Genomic DNA, 20,004 nt, shown 5'->3' with positions numbered 1-20,004 from the left:
ATATATATATATATATATATATATATATATATATGTTGTTCTCCCTTTAAAATTTTGAGATAGTTTCTTCTAACAGATCAAAATATACCCTAAATCTCTAGTGTATGTTTTTTTTCTACTCCTCTTCCTGATCACATTCTCTCCCCCTGCTTTTTTTTTTTTAAATCCTCTTCTTTCTTTTTTCAAACAACTTCTTATCAATTCCTTTTATAAAATTTTTTATAATTTTCACCTTTACAGTCATATTCCATCCCTTCATCATATCAACCCTTAGTTTTGTACATATATAAGTTTTTCTTTCTTTAAAATTTTGGGAGGCACTTTCTTCTAACAGACCAAAATACACCCAAAATCTAGTGTGTGGCACTGATCTATGCACCAGCCTGATCATATTTGATCATATTCTGTTTTTTTTGGTTCTGTTTTTGTTTGATTTTATCTTTATATTTTATTTTTCCTTTTTTTTTTTCTTTTTCTTTTTTCTCTCTTTCCCTTTCTTTTCCTCCTGCTTCAGGTCTTTTCTGATTTGTTTAGAGTATATTTTCTGGGGACGTTGTTACCCTGTTAGCATTTTGTTCTCTCATTCATCTATTCTCCTCTGGACAAAATGACAAGATGGAAAAAATCACCTCAACAAAAAGAACAAGAGGTAGTATCGACTGCCAGGGACCTACTCAATACGGACATTAGTACGATATCGGATCTAGAGTTCAGAATCATCACTTTAAAGATACTAGCTGGGCTTGAAAAAAGCATGGAAGTTATTAGAGAAACCCTTTCTGGAGAATAAAAGAACAAAAATCTAACCAACTCGAAATGAGAAAGGCTATTAATGAGGTGCAATCAAATATGGGAGCACTAACTGCTAGGATAAATGAGGCAGAAGAGAATCAGTGATATAGAAGACCAAATGATGGAAAATAAAGAAGTTGAGAAAAAGAGAGATAAACAACTACTGGATCATGAGGGCAGAATTCGAGAGATAAGTGATACCATAAGATGAAACAACATTATAATAATTGGGATCCCAGAAGAAGAAGAAAGAGAGAGAGGGGCAGAAGGTATAATGGAGCAAATTATAGCAGAGAACTTCCCTAATTTGGGGAAGGAAACAGGCATCAAAATCCAGGAAGCACAGAGAACCCCTCTCAAAATCAATAAAAATAGGTCAACACCCTGACATCTAATAGTAAAACTTACGAGTCTCATAGACAAAGAGAAAATCCTGAAAGCAGCTCGGGAGAACAGATCTGTAACCTACAAGGGTAGTAACATTAGATTGGCAACAAACCTATCCACAGAGACCTAGCAGGCCAGAAAGGACTGGCATGATAGATTCAGAGCACTAAATGAGAAAAATATGCAGCCAAGGATACTATATCCAGCTAGGCTGTCATTGAAAATAGAAGGAGAGCTAAAGGGGCGCCTGGGTGGCTCAGATGGTTAAGCGTCTGCCTTCGGCTCAGGTCATGATTCCAGGGTCCTGGGATCGAGCCCCGCATTGGGCTTTCTGCTCAGTGGGGAGCCTGCTTCTCCCTCTCCCTCTGTCTCCCCCCTGCTCATGTTCTCTCTCTCTCTGTATCTCTGTGTCTCAAATGAATAAATAAGATCTTTAAAAAAAAAAAAAAAGAAGGAGAGCTAAAAAGCTTCCAGGACAAACAAAAACTAAAAGAATTTGCAAACATGAAACCAGCACTACAAGAAATATTGAAAGGGGTCCTCTAAGCAAAGAGAGAGCCTAAAAGCAACATAAACCAGAAAGGAACACAGACAATATACAGTAACAGTCACCTTACAGCCAATACAATGGCACTAAATTCCTATCTTTCAATAGTTACCCTGAATATAAATGGGCTAAATGCCCCAATTAAAAGACAGAGGCTATCAGATTGGATAAAAAAACAAGACCCATCGTTATGCTGTCTGCAAGAGACTCATTTTAGACCCAAAGGCACCCCCAGATGGAAAGTGAGGGGATGGAAAACCATTTACCATGCTAATGGACACCAAAAGAAAGCTGGGGTGGCAATCCTTCTATCAGACAAATTAGATTTTAAACCAAAGACTGTAATAAGAGATGAGGAAGGACACTATATCCTACTTAAAGGGTCTGTCCGACAAGAAGATCTAACAATTGTAAATATCTATGCCCCTAACATGGGAGCAGCCAGTTATATAAGGCAAATAATAACAAAAGCAAAGAAACACATTGACAACAATACAATAATAGTGGGGGACTTTAACACCCGCCTCACTGAAATGGACAGATCATTTAAGCAGAAGATCAACAAGGAAATAAAGACTTTAAATGACACACTGGACCAAATGGACTTCACAGACATATTCAGAACATTCCATCCCAAAGCAATGGAATACACATTCTTCTCTAGTGCCCATGGAACATTCTCCAGAATAGATCACATCCTAGGTCATAAATCAGGTCTGAACCGGTACCAAAAGATTGGGAACATTCCCTGCCTATTTTCAGACCACAATGCTTTGAAACTAGAACTCAATCACAAGAGGAAAGTCGGAAAGAACTCAAATACATGGAGGCTAAAGAGCATCCTACTAAAGAATGAATGGGTCAACCAGGAAATTAAAGAAGAATTAAAAAATTCATGGAAACCAATGAAAATGAAAACACAACTGTTCAAAATCTTTGGGATGCAGCAAAGGCAGTCTTAAGAGGAAAGTATATAGCAATACAAGCCTTTCTCAAGAAACAAGAAAGGCCTCAAGTACACAGCCTAACCCTGCACCTAAAGGAGCTGGAGAAAGAACAGCAAATAAAGCCTAAACCCAGCAGGAGAAGAGAAATAGTAAAGATCAGAGCAGAAATCAATGAAATAGAAACCAAAAGAACAGTAGAACAGATCAACGAAACTAGGAGCTGGTTCTTTGAAAGAATTAACAAGATTGATAAACCCCTGGCCAGACTTATCAAAAAGAGAAGAGAAATGACCCAAATCAACAAAATCATAAATGAAAGCGGAGAGATCACAACCAACACCAAAGAAATACAAACAATTATAAGAATATATTATGAGCAACTCTATGCCAGCAAATTAGATAACCTGGAAGAGATGGATGCATTCCTAGAGATGTATCAACTACCAAAACTGAACCAGGATGAAATAGAAAACCTGAACAGACCTATAACCACTAAGGAAATTGAAGCAGTCATCAAAAATCTCCCAAAAAACAAAAGCCCAGGGCCAGATGGCTTCCCAGGGGAATTCTACCAAACATTTCAAGAAGAATTAATACCTATTCTTCTGAAACTGTTCCAAAAAATAGAAACGGAAGGAAAACTTCCAAACTCATTTTATGAGGCCAGCATTACCTTGATCCCCAAACCACACAAAGACCCCATCAAAAAGGAGAATTACAGACCAATATCCCTGATGAACATGGATGCAAAAATTCTCACCAAAATACTAGCCAATAGGATCCAACAGTACATTAAAAGGATTATTCACCATGACCAAGTGGGATTTATCCCTGGGCTTCAAGTTTGGTTCAACATCCACAAATCAATCAACGTGATACAATACATTAACACAAGAAAGAACAAGAATCATATGATCCTCTCAATAGATGCAGAAAAACATTTGACAAAGTACAACATCCTTTCTTGATCAAAACTCTTCAGAGTATAGGCATAGAGGGTACATACCTCAATATCATAAGAGCCATCTATGAAAAACCTACAGCGAATATCATTCTCAATCGGGAAAAACTGGGAGCTTTCCCCCTAAGGTCAGGAACACGGCAGGGATGTCCACTATCACCACTGCTCTTCAACATACTATTAGAAGTCCTAGCCACAGCAATTAGACAACAAAAAGAAATCAAAGGCATCCAAATTGGCAAAGAAGAAGTCAAACTCTCACTCTTTGCAGATGATGTGATACTTTCTGTGGAAAACCCAAAGACTCCACCCCAAAACTGCTACTACTCATACAGGAATTCAGTAAAGTGGCAGGATATAAAATCAATGCACAGAAATCAGTGGCATTCCTATACACCAACAACAAGACAAAAGAAAGAGAAATTAAGGAGTTATCCCATTTACAATTGCACCCAAAACCATAAGATACTTAGGAATAAATCTAACCGAAGAGACAAAGGATCTGTACTCAGAAAACTATAAAATACCATGAAAGAAATTGAGGAAGACACAAAGAAATGGAAAAACTTTCCATGCTCATGGATTGGAAGAACAAATATTGTGAAGATGTCAATGTTACCTAGAGCAATCTATACATTCAATGCAGTCCCCATCAAAATACCATCCACTTTTTTCAAAGAAATGCAACAAATAATCCTAACATTTTTATGGAACAAGAAAAGATCCCGAATAGCCAGAGGAATGTTGAAAAAGAAAAGCAAAGCTGGTGGCATCACAATTCCGGACTTCAAGCTCTATTACAAAGCTGTCATCATCAAGACAGTATGGTACTGGCACAAAAACCAACACATGGATCAGTGGAACAGAATAGAGAGCCCAGAAATGGACCCTCAACTCTATGGTCAACTCATCTTTGACAAAGCAGGAAAGAATGTCAGTGGCAAAAAGACAGTCTCTTCAACAAATGGTGTTGGGAAAATTGGACAGCCACATGCAGAAGAATGAAACTGGACCATTTCCTTACACCACACACAAAAATAGACTCCAAATGGGTGAAAGACCTCAATGTGAGGCAGGAGTCCATCAAAATCCTAAAGGAGAACACAGGCAGCAACCTCTTCAACCTCAGCCGCAGCAACTTCTTCCTAGAAACATCACCAAAGGCAAGGGAAGCAAGGGCAAAAATGAACTATTGGGACTTCATCAAGATAAAAAGCTTTTGCACAGCAAAGGAAACAGTCAACAAAACCAAAAGACAACGGATAGAATGGGAGAAGATATTTGCAAATGACATATCAGATAAAGGGCTAGTATCCAAATCTATAAAGAACTTATCAAACTCAACACCCAAAGAACAGATGATCCAATCAAGAAATGGGCAGAAGACATGAACAGACATTTTTCCAAAGAAGACATCCAAATGGCCAACAGACACATGAAAAAGTGCTCAATATCGCTCAGCATCAGGGAAATCCAAATCAAAACCTCAATGAGATAGCACCTCACACCAGTCAGAATGGCTAAAATTGACAAGTCAGGAAACGACAGATGTTGGCGGGGATGCGGAGAAAGGGGAACCCTCCTCCACTGTTGGTGGGAATGCAAGCTGGTACAGCCACTCTGGAAAACAGTATGGAGGTTCCCAAAAAGTTGGAAATAGAGCTACCATCTGATCCAGCAATTGCTCTACTGGGTATTTACCCCAAAGATAGAAATGTAGGGATCCGAAGGGGTATGTGCACCCCAATGTTTATAGCAGCAATGTCCACAATAGCCAAACTGTGGAAAGATCCAAGATGTCCATCAACAGATGAATGGATAAAGAAGAAGTGGTATATACATACAATGGAATATTATGCAGCCATCAAAAGGAATGAAATCTTGCCATTTGCAATGACATGGATGGAACTTGAGGGTGTTATGCTGAGTGAAAAAAGTCAGACAGAGAAAGACATGTATCATATGACCTCACTGATATGAGGAATTCTTAATCTCAGGAAACAAACTGAGGGTTGCTGGATTGGGGGGTGTGGTGGGAGGGATGGGGTGACTGGGTGATAGACACTGGGGAGGGTATGTGCTCTGGTTAGCACTGTGAATTGTGCAAGACTGTTGAATCTCAGATCTGTACCTCTGAAACAAATAATGCAATATATGTTTTTTTTAAAAAAAGAAGAAGATAGGAGGGGAAGAATGAAGGGGGGGAAATCGGAGGGGGAGACGAACCATGAGAGACGATGGACTCTGAAAAACAAACTGAGGGTTCTAGAGCGGAAGGGCATGGGAGCATTGGTTAGCCTGGGATGGGTATTAAGGAGGGCACATTGTGCATGGAGCACTGGGTGTTATGCACAAACAATGATTCATGGAACGCTACATCTAAAGCTAATGATGTAATGTATGGTGATTAACATAACAATAAAAAATAAAAAAAAAGACATAGGGGGATGAATGGATAAAAAATAAGACCCATCTATATGCTGCCTACATGGGACTCTTTTTAGACCTAAAGACACCTGCAGATTGAAAGTGAGGGAATGGAGAAACATTTATTATGCAAATGGATGTGAAGAGAAAGCTGGAATAGCTAATAATTATCTCTGACAAAATGGACTTTAAAACAAAGTCTTTAAAACAAGACTGTAACATATAATAATAAGCACACACCCAACATAGGAGCACCCAAATACATGAACAGTTAATAACAAACATAACGGAACTAATCTATAATAACACAATAATAGTAGGGAACTTTAACACCCCTCTTGCATCAATGGACAGATTAAACAGAAAATCTACAAGGAAAAATGGCTTTGAATGACACACTGGAACAGATGGATTTAATAGATATATTCAGAATATTCCATGCTAAAACAGCAGAATACACATTCTTTTTATGTGTACCAGGAACAATTTCCAGAATAGATCATATATTGGCCCACAAAACAAGCCTCAACAAATTCAAGAAGATCAAAGTCACACCATGCATGACCTGACCACAACACTATGAATTTAGAAGTCAAACACAAGATAAAACCTGGAAAGACCACAAATACATGGAGGTTAAATAATGTGCTACTACAAAATGAATGGGTCAATCAGAACATAAAAGAAGAAATTAAAAAAAATATACGGAAACAAATGAAAATGAAAACACAATAGTCTAAAACCTTTGGGATGCAGCAGAAACAGTTCTAAGAGGGAAATTTATAGCCATATAGGCCTCCCTCAAGAAGCAAGAAAAATCTCAAACATTCTTACACTGAAAGGAGCTAGAAAAAGAACAAAAAATAAAACCTAGAATCAGTAGAAGGAAGGAAATAATAAAGATTAGAGCAGAAATAAATGATACAGAAACCAAAACAACAACAACAACAAAACCCCAAAAGAACAAATCGATGAAACCAGGACATGGCTTTTTGAAAATGACAATAAAATTGATAGACCTCTACCCAAATTTATCAAGAAAAAAAGAGAAAGGACTCAAATAAATAAAATCACAAGTGAAAGAGGAGAAATAACAACCAACACCACAAAAATACAAATGATTTTAAAGGCATATTATGAAAACTATATGCCAATAAACTGGACAACCTAGAAGAAATGGATAAATTCCTAGAAACATATAAACTATGAAAACTGAAGCAGGAAGAAATAGAAAACAGATCAATAACCAGCATAAAAATTGAATCAGAATCAAAAATTCCCAACAAGGAAAAGCAGGACTAGGTGGCTTCACGGGCAAATTCTACCAAACACTTCAAGAAGACCTATTCTTCTCAAACTATTCAAAAAAATAGAACAGGAAGGAAAACTTTCAAATTCATTCTATGAGGCCAGCAATACCCTGATACAAAAAACAGATAAAGACACCACTAAAAAAGAGAACTACAGACCAATATCCCTGATGGACATAGATGCAAAAATTCTCAACAAAACACTAGCAAACCAAATTCAACAATACATTAAAGAAATCATTCACCATGAACAAGTAGGATATACTCCTGGATTGCAAAGGTGGTTCGATATTCCCAAATCAATCAATGTGATACATCATATCAATAAGAGAAAGGATAAGAACCATATAATCATTGCAATAGGTGCTGCAAAGCTCTTGTCAAAGTACATCTATTTATGATTAAAAAATCCCTCAGCAAAGTAGCTTTAGAGGGAACATACCTCAACATAATAAAGGCCATATATGAAAAACCCACAGCTAACATCATCCTTAATGGGGAAAAACCCAGAACTCTTCCCGTAAATTAGGAACAAGACAAGGATGTCCACACCCACCACTTTTTAAAAAAATAATTTTATTTGGGGTGCCTTGGTGGCTTAGTTGGTTGAGCATCTGACTCTTGGTTTCAGCTCAGGTCATGATTTTGCAGTGGGATGGAGCCCTGTGATCAGCTCTGCACTCAGGCAAGTCTCCTGGAGGTTCTCTCCCTTCCCCCTCCCCACCGCCCCTCCCCTCACACGCACTGGCATGCTCTCTAAATAAATGAATGAATGCATGAATAAATAAATAAAATCTTTAATTAAAAAATTACAAAATTTTTCTAACCAATCTCTTACACCCAACATGGGACTCGAACTCATGATCCCAAGATTAAAAGCCACATGCTCTACCAACTGAGCCAGCCAAGTACCCCACATAACTTTTATTCAGCATAGTACTGGAAGTCATAGCCACAGCAATCAGACAACAACAACAACAACAACAATAAGGCATCCAAATAGGTGAGGAAGAAGTAAAACTTTCACTATTTGCAGATGATATCATACTATATATAGAAAACCCAAAAGATTCTACCAAGAAACAGCTAGAACTGATAAGCAAATTCAGTAGAGTCAAAGGATACAAAATCAATGTACAGAAATCTGCTGCATATCTATATACCAATAATGAAGCAGCAGAAAAAGAAATTAAGAAAACAATCTCATTTAAAATGACACCAACATAATAAGGTACCTAGGAATAAAACTAAACAAAGAATTGAAAGACCTGTACTCTGAAAGGTATAAAACACTGATGAAAGAGACTGAAGAGGACACAAAAAAATGGAAAGACATTCCATGCTCATGGGTTGGAAGAACAAATATTGTTAAAATGTCTATATTACTGAAAGCTATGTATACATTTAATGCAATCCCTATGAAAATACCAACAGCATTTTTCACACAGCTAGAACAAACAATGCTAAAATTTGTATGGAACCACAAAAGACCCAAATAGCCAAAGCAACCTTGAAAAAGCAAACAAAGTTGGAAATATCAAAATTCTGGACTTTAAGTTATATGAAAAAGCTGTATTGATCAAGACAGTATTGTACTGGCACAAAAATAGACACAGGATAGAATAGAAAACCCAGAAATAAACCCATGACTATATGGTCAATTAATCTTTAACAACGTAGGAAAGAATATCCAATGGAGAAAAGACAGTCTCTTCAACAAGTAATGCTGGAAAAACTGGACAGCAATATGCAAAAGAATGAAACTGGACCACTTTCTTTTACCATTCACAAAAATAAACTCAAAATGGATTAAAGACCTAAACATGAGACCTGAAACCATAAAAATCCTTGAAGAGGGCACAGGCAGTAATTTCTTTGACATCAGCCATAGCAACATTTTTCTAGATATGTCTCCTGAGGCAAGGGAAACAAAAGCAAAAATAAACTATTGGGACTTCATCAAAATGAATATCTTCTGCACAGTGAAGGAAACAATCAACAAAACCAAAAGGCAACCTTTGGAATGGGAGAAGATATTTGCCAATGACATATCTTATGAAGGGTTGGCATCCAAAATATATAAAGAACTTATAAAAGTCAACACCCATAAACAAATAATCCAATGAAAAAACGACAGAAGACATGAATAGACATTTCTCCAAAGAAGACATTTAGATAGCTAACAGACACATGAAAAGATGTTCATCATCACTTACCATCAAGGAAGTGCAAATCAAAACTACAATGAGACATCACTTCAACCTGTCAGAGTGGCTAAAATCAACAATGCAAGAAACAACAGGTGTTGGCAAGGATGCGGAGAAAAAGGAACCCTTGTGCACTGTTGGTGGGAATGCAAACTGGTGCAGCCACTCTGGAAAACAGTATGGTGGTTCCTCAAAAGGTTAAAAACAGAAGTACCCCATGATCCAGCAATCACACTACTGAGTATTTATCCAAAGAATACAAAAACACTAATTCAAAGGGCAACATGCACCCTTATGTCTATAGCAGCATTATTTACCATAATGGATATTGCAGATATGGAAGCAGCCCAAATGTCTATTGATTGATGGATGGATAAAGGAGAATTATATATATACTGGAATATTATTCAGCCATAAAAAAGAATAAAATCTTACCATTTGCAATGACACGGATAGAGCTAGAGAGTTTAATGTTAAGTGAAATAAATCAGTCAGAGAAAGACAAATACCACATGATTTTACTCAAATGTGGAATTTAAGAAACACACTAGTGAAGGGAAAAAAGGGAGAGAGGGAGATATAAATCAAGAAACAGACACTTTAGAGAACAAACTGATAGTTACGAGAGGAGGGATGGGTGGGGTGTTGGGTGAAACAGGTGATGGGGATTAAGGAGTGTACCTGTTGTGATGAGCACTGGGTGATGTATGGAATCGTTGTCACTATATTGTACACCTGAAACTACTATAACACTGTATGTTAATTAACTGGAATTAAAATAAATAAAATAAAATAAGTCTGAAAATAGCTTCTAAAGCACCTCATGCCATGTAAAAATGCTGGAAGCTACTAATACCTTGTAAGTTCTCAGCCTTTATTAGCTATTGTTCTCATTTTGAGTATGGGGAATAGAGAGCTGTAAAGAGGGAAAATTAATGTTCTTATTGGTAAGCTTTTTCTTGTGTGCAAGAACATTTCCAGAGAAGTATTTTTGAAATAATTTTCCAATGTCAGGACAGTGGATGAGCAACTCCTGTAGACATAACTGTGGGTATGTCTTAGGTACACAATGTCTTCACATAGAAACCTATGCTTTTACCTCCTAGGACTTATAGGATGGGCAGATGGGCTTTGAAAATTCCCCCCTCCCCCCCTTCCTTCCATGCTCAGCATAGTTAGCTATCTGGAAATTGACAAGGATGTAAAACTTTCTAGCTTTTGGGTTCCAGTGACCAGGTTACCATACTCAGACCAATGCTCAGTAAGGAAATGTTAAGAACAAATCTGACATTAGTCTGTTTGGATCTACACTGTAAAGGGATACCATTCTGTTTTTACTCCTAATCACAATATTTTACAGTAGTATCTTTTTCAGAATGTTAATTCATTCTTAAATTTGTTAGTTGTTCAGTAGCTTAAGGATCATCCTAAAGTGTTTTATTTGCAGTAAGTAACAATTTTGAGTAACTGTCTCAAGTCCACTTCTAAACCCAAAGTACCAATCTACAGGATACATAACTGAGTCCTAAACCTTCCCACTCTGTCACAGTTATCCAAGGGCTACTATGCATACAATGAGTTGAGATATTCGAAAATAGAGCACTAAGGCTACAAAAGAAACTCATATATTATGTCATTGAGTACTTCAAATACATGGGCTCTGGAGACTTCCAAAGGTACTCTGTGTGAGCCAATAAAGACTGTGAGTAAATAAGCTTTGAACATTCTAGGCTGGGAAAAAGAAAGAATTATCGGTGTCAGGAAGCTTCTTTCTTTGCTGCTGCTGATTTGAAGAGCTATGAGGGTTTCACTGCTCACCCCAAAGGAAGCCTCAAGCCATTCCTACCCATCTTTAACTCTCTCCAGGTCTATCCATACTGTGAATTTTACAGATAATGGAACTGAAGCTTGGCTAGGTTATTGAGTTGTACCATATTGCGGAGTATGCAAGTGGCAGAGGAGACTGACACTCAGTCTTTAGACTTCTAGTCCAATGTTCTTCTCCATTAGACAGCTCCATATCTATTTGACAGAGTGAAGAACCAACTTTCACTGCTCCTCGATTGCAGAACTCTGTTTTATGTAGGAGAAACGGTAAAATGTGGAGAGATCCAATTTTTGCAAAATAAATATGAAAGCTGTATAGAACAGAAAATGTTGTATTTGACAGGGAAGGGATTTCAAGAAAAGTTAAACTCTAATTTTGGTTCAAATCTGTCAACCTGCTTTAACTGTGTTAGAGATAATGAATCCTCCTCATGGAATTAGCTTTTAGATTTCTGATAATTATTTCTTATCTACAAGAGAAATACAGAGATGGTATCACTAATTGTTTGGTCAGTGAAATTATAACATTGCTGTAAAAATCTTTAGTATCAGTACATTAGAAAAAGAAATAGGTAAAAATAATTCTCCATAAAAAAAAAAAAAAAAGATTTCTCTCTTCACTTGTCAATTGGTATGAATTCTTCCAATTTTCAGAGATGGGATATAGGTTTTATTCTCCATCATAAGTAAGAGAAAGTGTTTGAAAAATACTCTTAGTTAGATTTTAGTTAAGAATTAAAACACATAATGGATTCCTGCAATTGTTTTCCCATTATTCAATTCCCTCTCTTTCTCACTGTCTTGCTCTCTTGCTCTCTTTCACTGAGCCTCTTGATTTCTACATCTTTCTGCTCCTGAAACTTCTTTCTCATCACTGTGTGGTATATGTGACCTGTCTTCTGTAATATCTCTCCCTTCTTTCTCCTTTCTCTCTGCCTCCCCTTGTAGCTCTTCCTTAACTGGCCACAGTTCATAGTCAAAATATAATGAAATTTTTTAAAAATGAATTTTATATAGCATTCAAAACCAAAATAAAACAGGTAAAATGTGTTCTAACCAAAAAGAAAAAAAAAAAGTCCTATTAAAGCACTAAATAAAAACTAGAGGCAGGCAGGGTTCAGTTTAGCAGAACTAAAGAACTTTCTAAGTGGTTAAACTCTCTGAAAATTAGAGCAACCTTCCTTCCTCAGAAGATTGTGAGGTTTTCTTTACCCAAGGGGCTGAAGCAAGATTGTCAAGAAAATGGCAACATCATGAGGGGGAAGGGATTGTGCAGAAATTTAGATTTATATAGCTCCTTTATCCTCTCAGTCTAGAATTCTAATGCTGAGGTGTGTGTGTGTGTGTGTGTGTGTGTGTTTTAGGGTTTAATTCTTAAATATGTGGTAAATTGTCTGTTGGTCTAGAAAATAGACACTTTAAGCTCTAGTCCACGCAACAAAGCAATTACAATGATCTGTGTCTTTGGGGTTGGATTATCAGAGATTAGAGAGAAACCACAAGGTGGTTTTGACCAAGTCCTTTAATGGTAACTAATAATGAAATCTTTTTCCAAGATATACATAGAACCATTTCACATGTAACATAAAGAAAATGGGGGAAAAAAAAGAAAAGAAAACTAAGTTACATTCTCCTCATTTGAATTTAATGATTGTGCCTGGGAATTGCATACTGTCCTTGTTCTATTACTAGTTGACTGCATGAGAGTGGGCGCAACTCTTCCTTTCTCTGAGACTCCATTTTTGCCCCAAGGAAAGCTAGGAAATTAAAAACAAATCATCTCTGTGGTCCTTCTGTGGGCAGAGCCACATATTAAGAACCCTTGTGCAAACCAGTTCAGTATCTTCAAATTTCTAGTGTTCTAGCCTTACTTTCTACTTGTCACGTCTGTTTCCATCCACCCATTCCTCTTTTCTTGCCTCTTGGATTAGTCAACTTTTTAAAAGTATTCTATTGGCTTTTTAGCTATTCCTCTTGTTAAGGGATTAAATATGCATTCTTTCTTTATCTTATTCTACTTAAAGTTAATGTTGTGTCACTTAATGTAAATTATAAGAAACTTGCTGTTATAGAATTCTAGACCCCCTTTCTTTATGCTGGTTGCCAAATAGTTTACATCCCTATACTTATCAATCCCACAATATAATGTTAAAATTCTTGCTTTAAATAGTCAGTTGTACTTAGTCCGATATTCTGATATGGACTCTCCATGTTTCCCCTGCCCAATTATGGTCAGTCCCAGGCAGTGGCTAGGCCTCTAAAACCTTAGTTCTCAATGGACTCTCTCTAAGAGGGTCAGAAAACTTTTGCTCTAAAGGGACAGTCAATATTGTGAAGTTTTGTGAGATGGTCTCGGCTGAAACTACTCAACGCTGCCCATGTAGTGTGAAAGCAGCCAGAGACAGGCTCTAAATAAGTAGGTGTGACTGTGTTCCCATAAAACCCGATTTATGAAAACAGACAGCAGACTCCATTTGGCCTGCAGACCACAGTTTGCTGACCTATGGTCTATACCATTGGTGGTAAATAGTCAAGGTCCATATTTCTTATCTGTAATTCTGAAATCCTTAGAGCTCTGAAAATTATATTTTTATAACTCACTTGGCAGCAAAACATGACCCAATCTGAACTTATCTGGTGAGAGAACTTGACCTGCCCTGTAATGAGGCTCTGTATTGCCTATTTATCACACTTTGTGTGACTACTTGTATGTTTTACTACAGAGATATTAACATGTTGATTAAAGAGTGCTGCTCCACAGTGTGCTGGTGGCATTAGAGGACTGTGTTTCCTTTTCTAAATGGAAAAATTCTCAGTTCTGTAACATACCTGGCCCCAAGGGTTTCCTTAAAGAATTGTGGACTGATAGTAGTCTGATTGAATGTGAGGTTTAATAGCAGTGGTGAAAATGAACTCTCTAATGGTCTATGAGTGTGTTTGCCAGAGTAGGTTGCTACCTGTCCCTGTTTCCTCTTGTTTAAGATCTTCCTTCTGTGCCTTTGGCATTTTAGGGGACTCTCTATTCACCCAGGCTCCTCTGGTTCATTGACCAGTTTGGAATGTCTTTGACCCAGCAGAACCATAACTTTTACTCCACAGAAATAACAATAGAATGCCTACCAATACATTTCTCAAAAAATAGTAGTTTTTAAATTTTGGTCCTGGTTAATTAATTGGCAGGCTGGTTGGATAAGGTTAGGGGTGAAGTCCAGAGATTGAATTAGAATCTTGGTTGTCATGTATTAGACTGTATCTTTGGAGAAGTCACTTAATCTTTGTAAGCCTCAGTTTGTGAGCCTTCAGCTGGAAAAGAGAATGATAACATTACCTCATAGGATTAAAATGTAGAGGACTTAGCTAAGTGTTTGGCTCAGAACATATGTTCAATAAATATTAATTTAGTTATTTTGTAAATAAAACTGGATTAATTGGAAAAATAAAAATGCTGCAAACCACCTTCCTGAGTCTGGTTCATGTCCTTAGAGGCCAATTCAGATTATTTATTAATGGGTTACTGTAACACCCAACCTTTGAAATATGTGGAAAGTCTCTGAACAATTGTGAATTCTTAGAAATTGTTTGCAAAATTTTATGTATATTGTCCTTTAGAGAATATCTATAAATTTCATCTGAGTCTTACAGAGATTCACATTCTAAAAAAGATTAAGAAACAATGTCCTAAATGCACCCCATTACAGCATATTTGGAGGATTATGAATGAGACAGTGATGTTCTGTCTGATCCATTAAAGTCTCCCATTGGAATAGAGCTGAGACATTTCTTCACTATCTGGTTTTGTGGAACTGGCTTGGGGGCATGACATGAAAACTCTTTGAATATTTGGAGTGTAGTCATCAAAGTTTATGAGCAAGCTGATGTCAGTGCTATAGGTATGCTCACAAGAATAATAAATCCATGCGCAGATATCAGGGACTAGGTCTTGACTTGAGCCTACAGACTGAGCTCATTGGTTGACCTGCCCTATGAAGCCTTATGACAAATGTGAAATTTTCTGTGGCCCTGATAAAATGCTTGTATTCCCTGTTCCCCATGGGTATACTGAACAGCCAAAAAGAAGAAAACTGTATATGAAAAGTCAGCTTATCTTGGCAAAGAGCCTGCTTGGAGAAATATTCTTCAAGTCTCTAGAAGAGAGAAAAATATATAGCTTTCCTCTTGGCTGCATGACTTGGAACTAGCTTTCACTTAGAAGTTCAGCTTGTAATGTGGTAACAGCTGCCTCAGGGACCAGCTCCAGTTCACCTCAATAACATGGAGACAAGCTAGAACCAAGGTGGCTGGTATATGGGTGGGCACATGGGGTGTGAGTTATGGACCAAGTCATGAAACCTCTTGGCAGGATCCACTGCAAACAGAGTGTAAGGACACCCTCTCCAAGCATGCATGTCAAGAATAAACTGTTGCTGGAAGAATACTTGCGATTTTACAGTGGGAGACCACAGGACCCTGATTGTGCCGATGTAAGGCAGAGTGAAGAGCCAGCCCTGCTACAGCTCAGAATATCTTTTCAGTGACAATATCCCTCATGGATTAAAAGTCTCATGTGTAGAGTCACTTAAGAATTTAGAGTATGAGATAGATGTGAATTCTGGTAAGTTCTAGTTACCTAATGACTTCCCTGGAGGCTGATCTGTAATAATGAGTAAGTTCATATTTCTCAGGCTCCTCTATAAATAATGAAATGTGGGATTTCAGAGTAAAAGACAATTTAGTCCTCGAGAAAGGAGAAAGTCCTCCAGCTAAAGGATAATAAAATAAAATGACTTATAACTTACTATAGGTACAGCAAACAATGTAACAGCACCTCAGCCCGATTTCTGAATTACGAGAAATGGAATTGTTCCTGTTTCAGAATAGTTCTATGGCCCATGAGGAGATCAGAGTACAGAGAATAACATGGAAAACATGTACAGAGAAACCACAGGGCTGGTTTTTGAGTTTCTACCATAATGTGAGGCTCCTGTCTCTAAGGGCGGGTCTCTGAAATGGGATGATCCCAAGAGTCTGTTTTGGAAGTCAGCATCAATATGTGTACCTGACCACAGAAAATAGGGCTCCCCTTCTCTATCTTTAATCCCTTTGTGATGTCGGAGCTGGCCAAATATGACCAGTAAGCCTAGATAACCACAAAGGAGAGAAACAGGCACATCAGGATCAACAGATGACTGTTCAGGTGCTATTGTCTAGAGGAGAAAATATTATCTAATAGTACCTTCCTGGAGAGTCTCCATTCTCATCAAATAAGATCGTATCTCCAGAAACTCCAGTAAAATTGGTTTTCATCAGGGAATCTAAAAGTTTCCGTCCGTCGATTGGCTTCATTGCATCACAAAGGCCTGCATAGCCTGGACAGAGGGACATCTGCATGTTGTGGAGTCCATAGGCCATGGAATAGATCGCATTGATCACAAATCCCATTTTGGAATCTTGAACATGATGTGTTCTCAGAGTCAGAGAACCTGTTGAGAAACAAATTATGGATTAACTATGAGATTTAATTCTACTATAGCTCTCTCCATGGATTCTGAATAATTGGAGAATTCACAGGAGCAATTTATCAGAGTTAGAACCAGAGTAAATGCAAAGATACAGGTGCCAGCATAGTATGCCTACTAATTGTCTTCTATTTCCAGGTTTTTCTCCCCTGAAAACCTTGAAGAACGACCTGAATTCCCAACAGTAACAAGGTTCACTTCCTCTATTACCAATCTTTGGAGATGGATGCAGGAGAGCACTGCATTTCTGTATCAGAAAATTTATCTTAAGGACAGATTAATCTCCTTAGTACTCAACTATGATAATATAACTCCTTGGAGTAGAAATCCACAACAAATCTCCAGTTTCCAAACTATTAAGTCCTAGGTTAGCAAACTAGATTTTCTACCATCTTGCCTCAACTTACCTGTTTGGATTTATCATGCACCACTTCCAACCTCAAAGCATATGCTCTCCATTTGGAAATTCTAAAATATAATCTAATATAATCTAACATTTATGCTCCATTAATTAATTAGTTATTGGAGTCTGAGCATACAAAAAGCTGTGTGGTTGATGATCTAGGGACAAAACAAAGGTGAATTGGGCATGGATTCTGCACTTAAGAAGAAACTTGTTCAATAATAGAGGTAAATTATTTAACTATAGTGAAAGTTCAAAGGTGATATATCTGTAACACATGTGGAGGTAAAATCTATGGAGGCCCAAAGAGGGAGAGATCCCTTCCAATGGAGGGCTCTTGGGAAGGTTTCATTGAAGAACTAACACTTGGTCTGGCTTACTGATTCAGTAAGTATGGAATGAGTGCCTGTTACTTCTGACTGCTCGGAACCTGCTGGGAATGAGGGACATAATGTTGAACAAGATAAATCTGATTCTTGCCCTAGAGTCTAGAGGGCACGTGAGCATCTAAGCAAGCCATTGCAGTGTGGTTTGATAAGTGTGGAGGCAGGACTGAGTTGGGAGGGGCACCAGACCCAGAAGCTCACTGATGCTAACTATTACGGCTGAGTATCAGCTGGATGAAGAGTGGAGGGAAGAGTGTTTGAAGGTTCATAGATGAGATAGAGCATGCTGTGTTTGGGACACTTTAAGAAGGGTGGCATGTCCAGAACATGACATGGGAGATGTGAGAATGGGGAGAGCTAAAGGAGCAGGGGAGGGAAGGACTGCTAAGCTACATTAAGATTGCTGCACTTTATCATCAGATCATTGGGATCCTTTGCAGTGTTTAACTAACAAGGGGCATGATCAGATTTCTATGTCAGGAAGACCAGTCTGGCTACAGTGTGGAGAAAGATTGAAAGGGCTGTGGGAGTGGAGCCAGAGAGACCTATGAAGAGGAGATGCAATGATCTGCATGATAGCTGAAGGTGGCCTTGCCTAGGGGGAGGCCATGGTTATGGGCATTATGGTCTAAGAGGCAGAATCTACTACCAGGCCTGGTGAGCGAAAAATGGGGAGGATTGACACATACAAGGAGAATATGGTAAGAAGGTGAAAGGAACAGCTAAAGTAAAGACAGGGTTTGTTATTTGGGGAAAAGTTTTCTGTAAGAGAGATAAAAAGGAATTTTCCAAAGTAGCATGGTTCTTCATGACTTTTCAAACTGAAGAGGCATATTATCCCACTTCTTCACATATCCCCAAATGCTGATACTTTGTTTCCCTGAACAGAGAAACAGGGAAAACAGCTTGGCTCATCCTGACATAAGTCTAATATGGGGAATCCTGTTTCCATCTAAGGGCTAGACACTGCACCCAGGCTACTTTCCAACCAATTCTTACAATTTCCTTCTCTACACAGGCTGTCTCAATACTTCCACATTTCCCCTCCTGCCAATGGAAACTCGATACTTCTAGGTACTAAGTCAAATACTTTGGGATTACTTTTCACTCCTCTTTTCTTCATACTTTCTCAGCTCTTATTTGATATATCTTTAAAATATATCTAGAATTAAACTACTTCACACCCATCTACTTCTACCAGATTTATCATCTCCTGTCTGGATTACAGTGACAATCTTTTGACTGGTCTCATTTTTACTTTTGACTATCCTCCCCCAATCCAGCCAATTTTCAACACAATAGCCAGAAAAATTCCCTTAAAATATAAATCAGATCATGACACTCTTTTGATCAAAATTTCCAGTGGCTTCTTTATTACTAAAAGTAAAAGCCACAGTCCTTGCAATGACCTTTGAAGACATACAGAAACTTGACTCATGGCGCTCCCTCCCTCAACCTTCTGACTCCATCTCCTAACACTCTACATTTAAATGATTTTTCTCTAGCCACACTAACCTCCTTTCTGGTCTTCACCTATTCAGGGGTGCCCCTGCCTCTGGGCCCTGTACTTGCTGTTCTTTCTACCCAGAATGCTCTGCCACAGAGATCTGCAGAATCTGTTTCCTCCTCAGTGCAGGTCTTTGCTCAAATATTATCCTCTTTGTGAGACCTTCTTGGAGACATCCTGTCTAAATCTCATCTCCAATCCCCCTCCTGCCCCCCATATTCCCTACCTCCTTTCCTGGCAATATTTTTCTCCTTACCACCATCTAAAATGCTACATGTTTGTCTTTTTATTGTCTATCTCATCTACCCACTAAAATGTAAACTCTGTGAGGCCAGGGATTTTATTTCCAGTTTTGTTCACTACTCAGTGCCTAGACCAGTGTCTAGCACATAGTGGGTCCCCCAAAAATATCTGTTGAATAAAGAACTGTTCATTCTAACTAGACTATTCCCTTCTATTTTCTTTTCCTTCTTGACCCCACTAACATGAATTCTATCCAGTTTTAAAGGTTCCAAGAACATTTCCTTCATGAGGACCACCATGATTGCAGATACTAAAATTAATCTCGTCCTTCCGAACTCCCTGTCACTTTCTCTATATCTCTCTCTCTCAGGCACCCTGCACACCATACTATAGAAATGTGGGCACACTTAGGGGAGGTAGAATTTGAAGCATCCATTCCCCATGTCAGTCCATCTCCTACCTTCCTCTAACCCCTTAAGTGGATGTGTTACTCACACATCACCTCAGCCTCCCAAACCACTATCAGAGGTCAGCAATAGTTGCT

At 38.1% G+C, this 20,004-nt stretch overlaps 1 protein-coding gene across 1 annotated transcript in view; it reads right to left on the bottom strand.

Moving 5' to 3' along the window:
- Nucleotides 1–20,004, bottom strand: part of GRM5 (glutamate metabotropic receptor 5) — a 600,744-nt gene that overhangs the window by 92,508 nt on the left and 488,232 nt on the right. Inside the window, exon 5 of the mRNA XM_035009412.1 lies at nt 16,639–16,885. Within this exon, the coding sequence (XP_034865303.1) occupies nt 16,639–16,885 (247 nt within the window). The remainder of the gene's footprint in view (nt 1–16,638; nt 16,886–20,004) is intronic.

This window comes from Mirounga leonina, unplaced genomic scaffold, assembly GCF_011800145.1.
Source record: "Mirounga leonina isolate KUSES-001 unplaced genomic scaffold, KU_Mleo_1.0 Mir_153, whole genome shotgun sequence".
NCBI classification, from domain to species: Eukaryota; Metazoa; Chordata; class Mammalia; order Carnivora; family Phocidae; genus Mirounga; species Mirounga leonina.
Note: the sequence above shows the minus strand (reverse complement) of the source record. Positions and strands in the feature narration are given on the sequence as shown.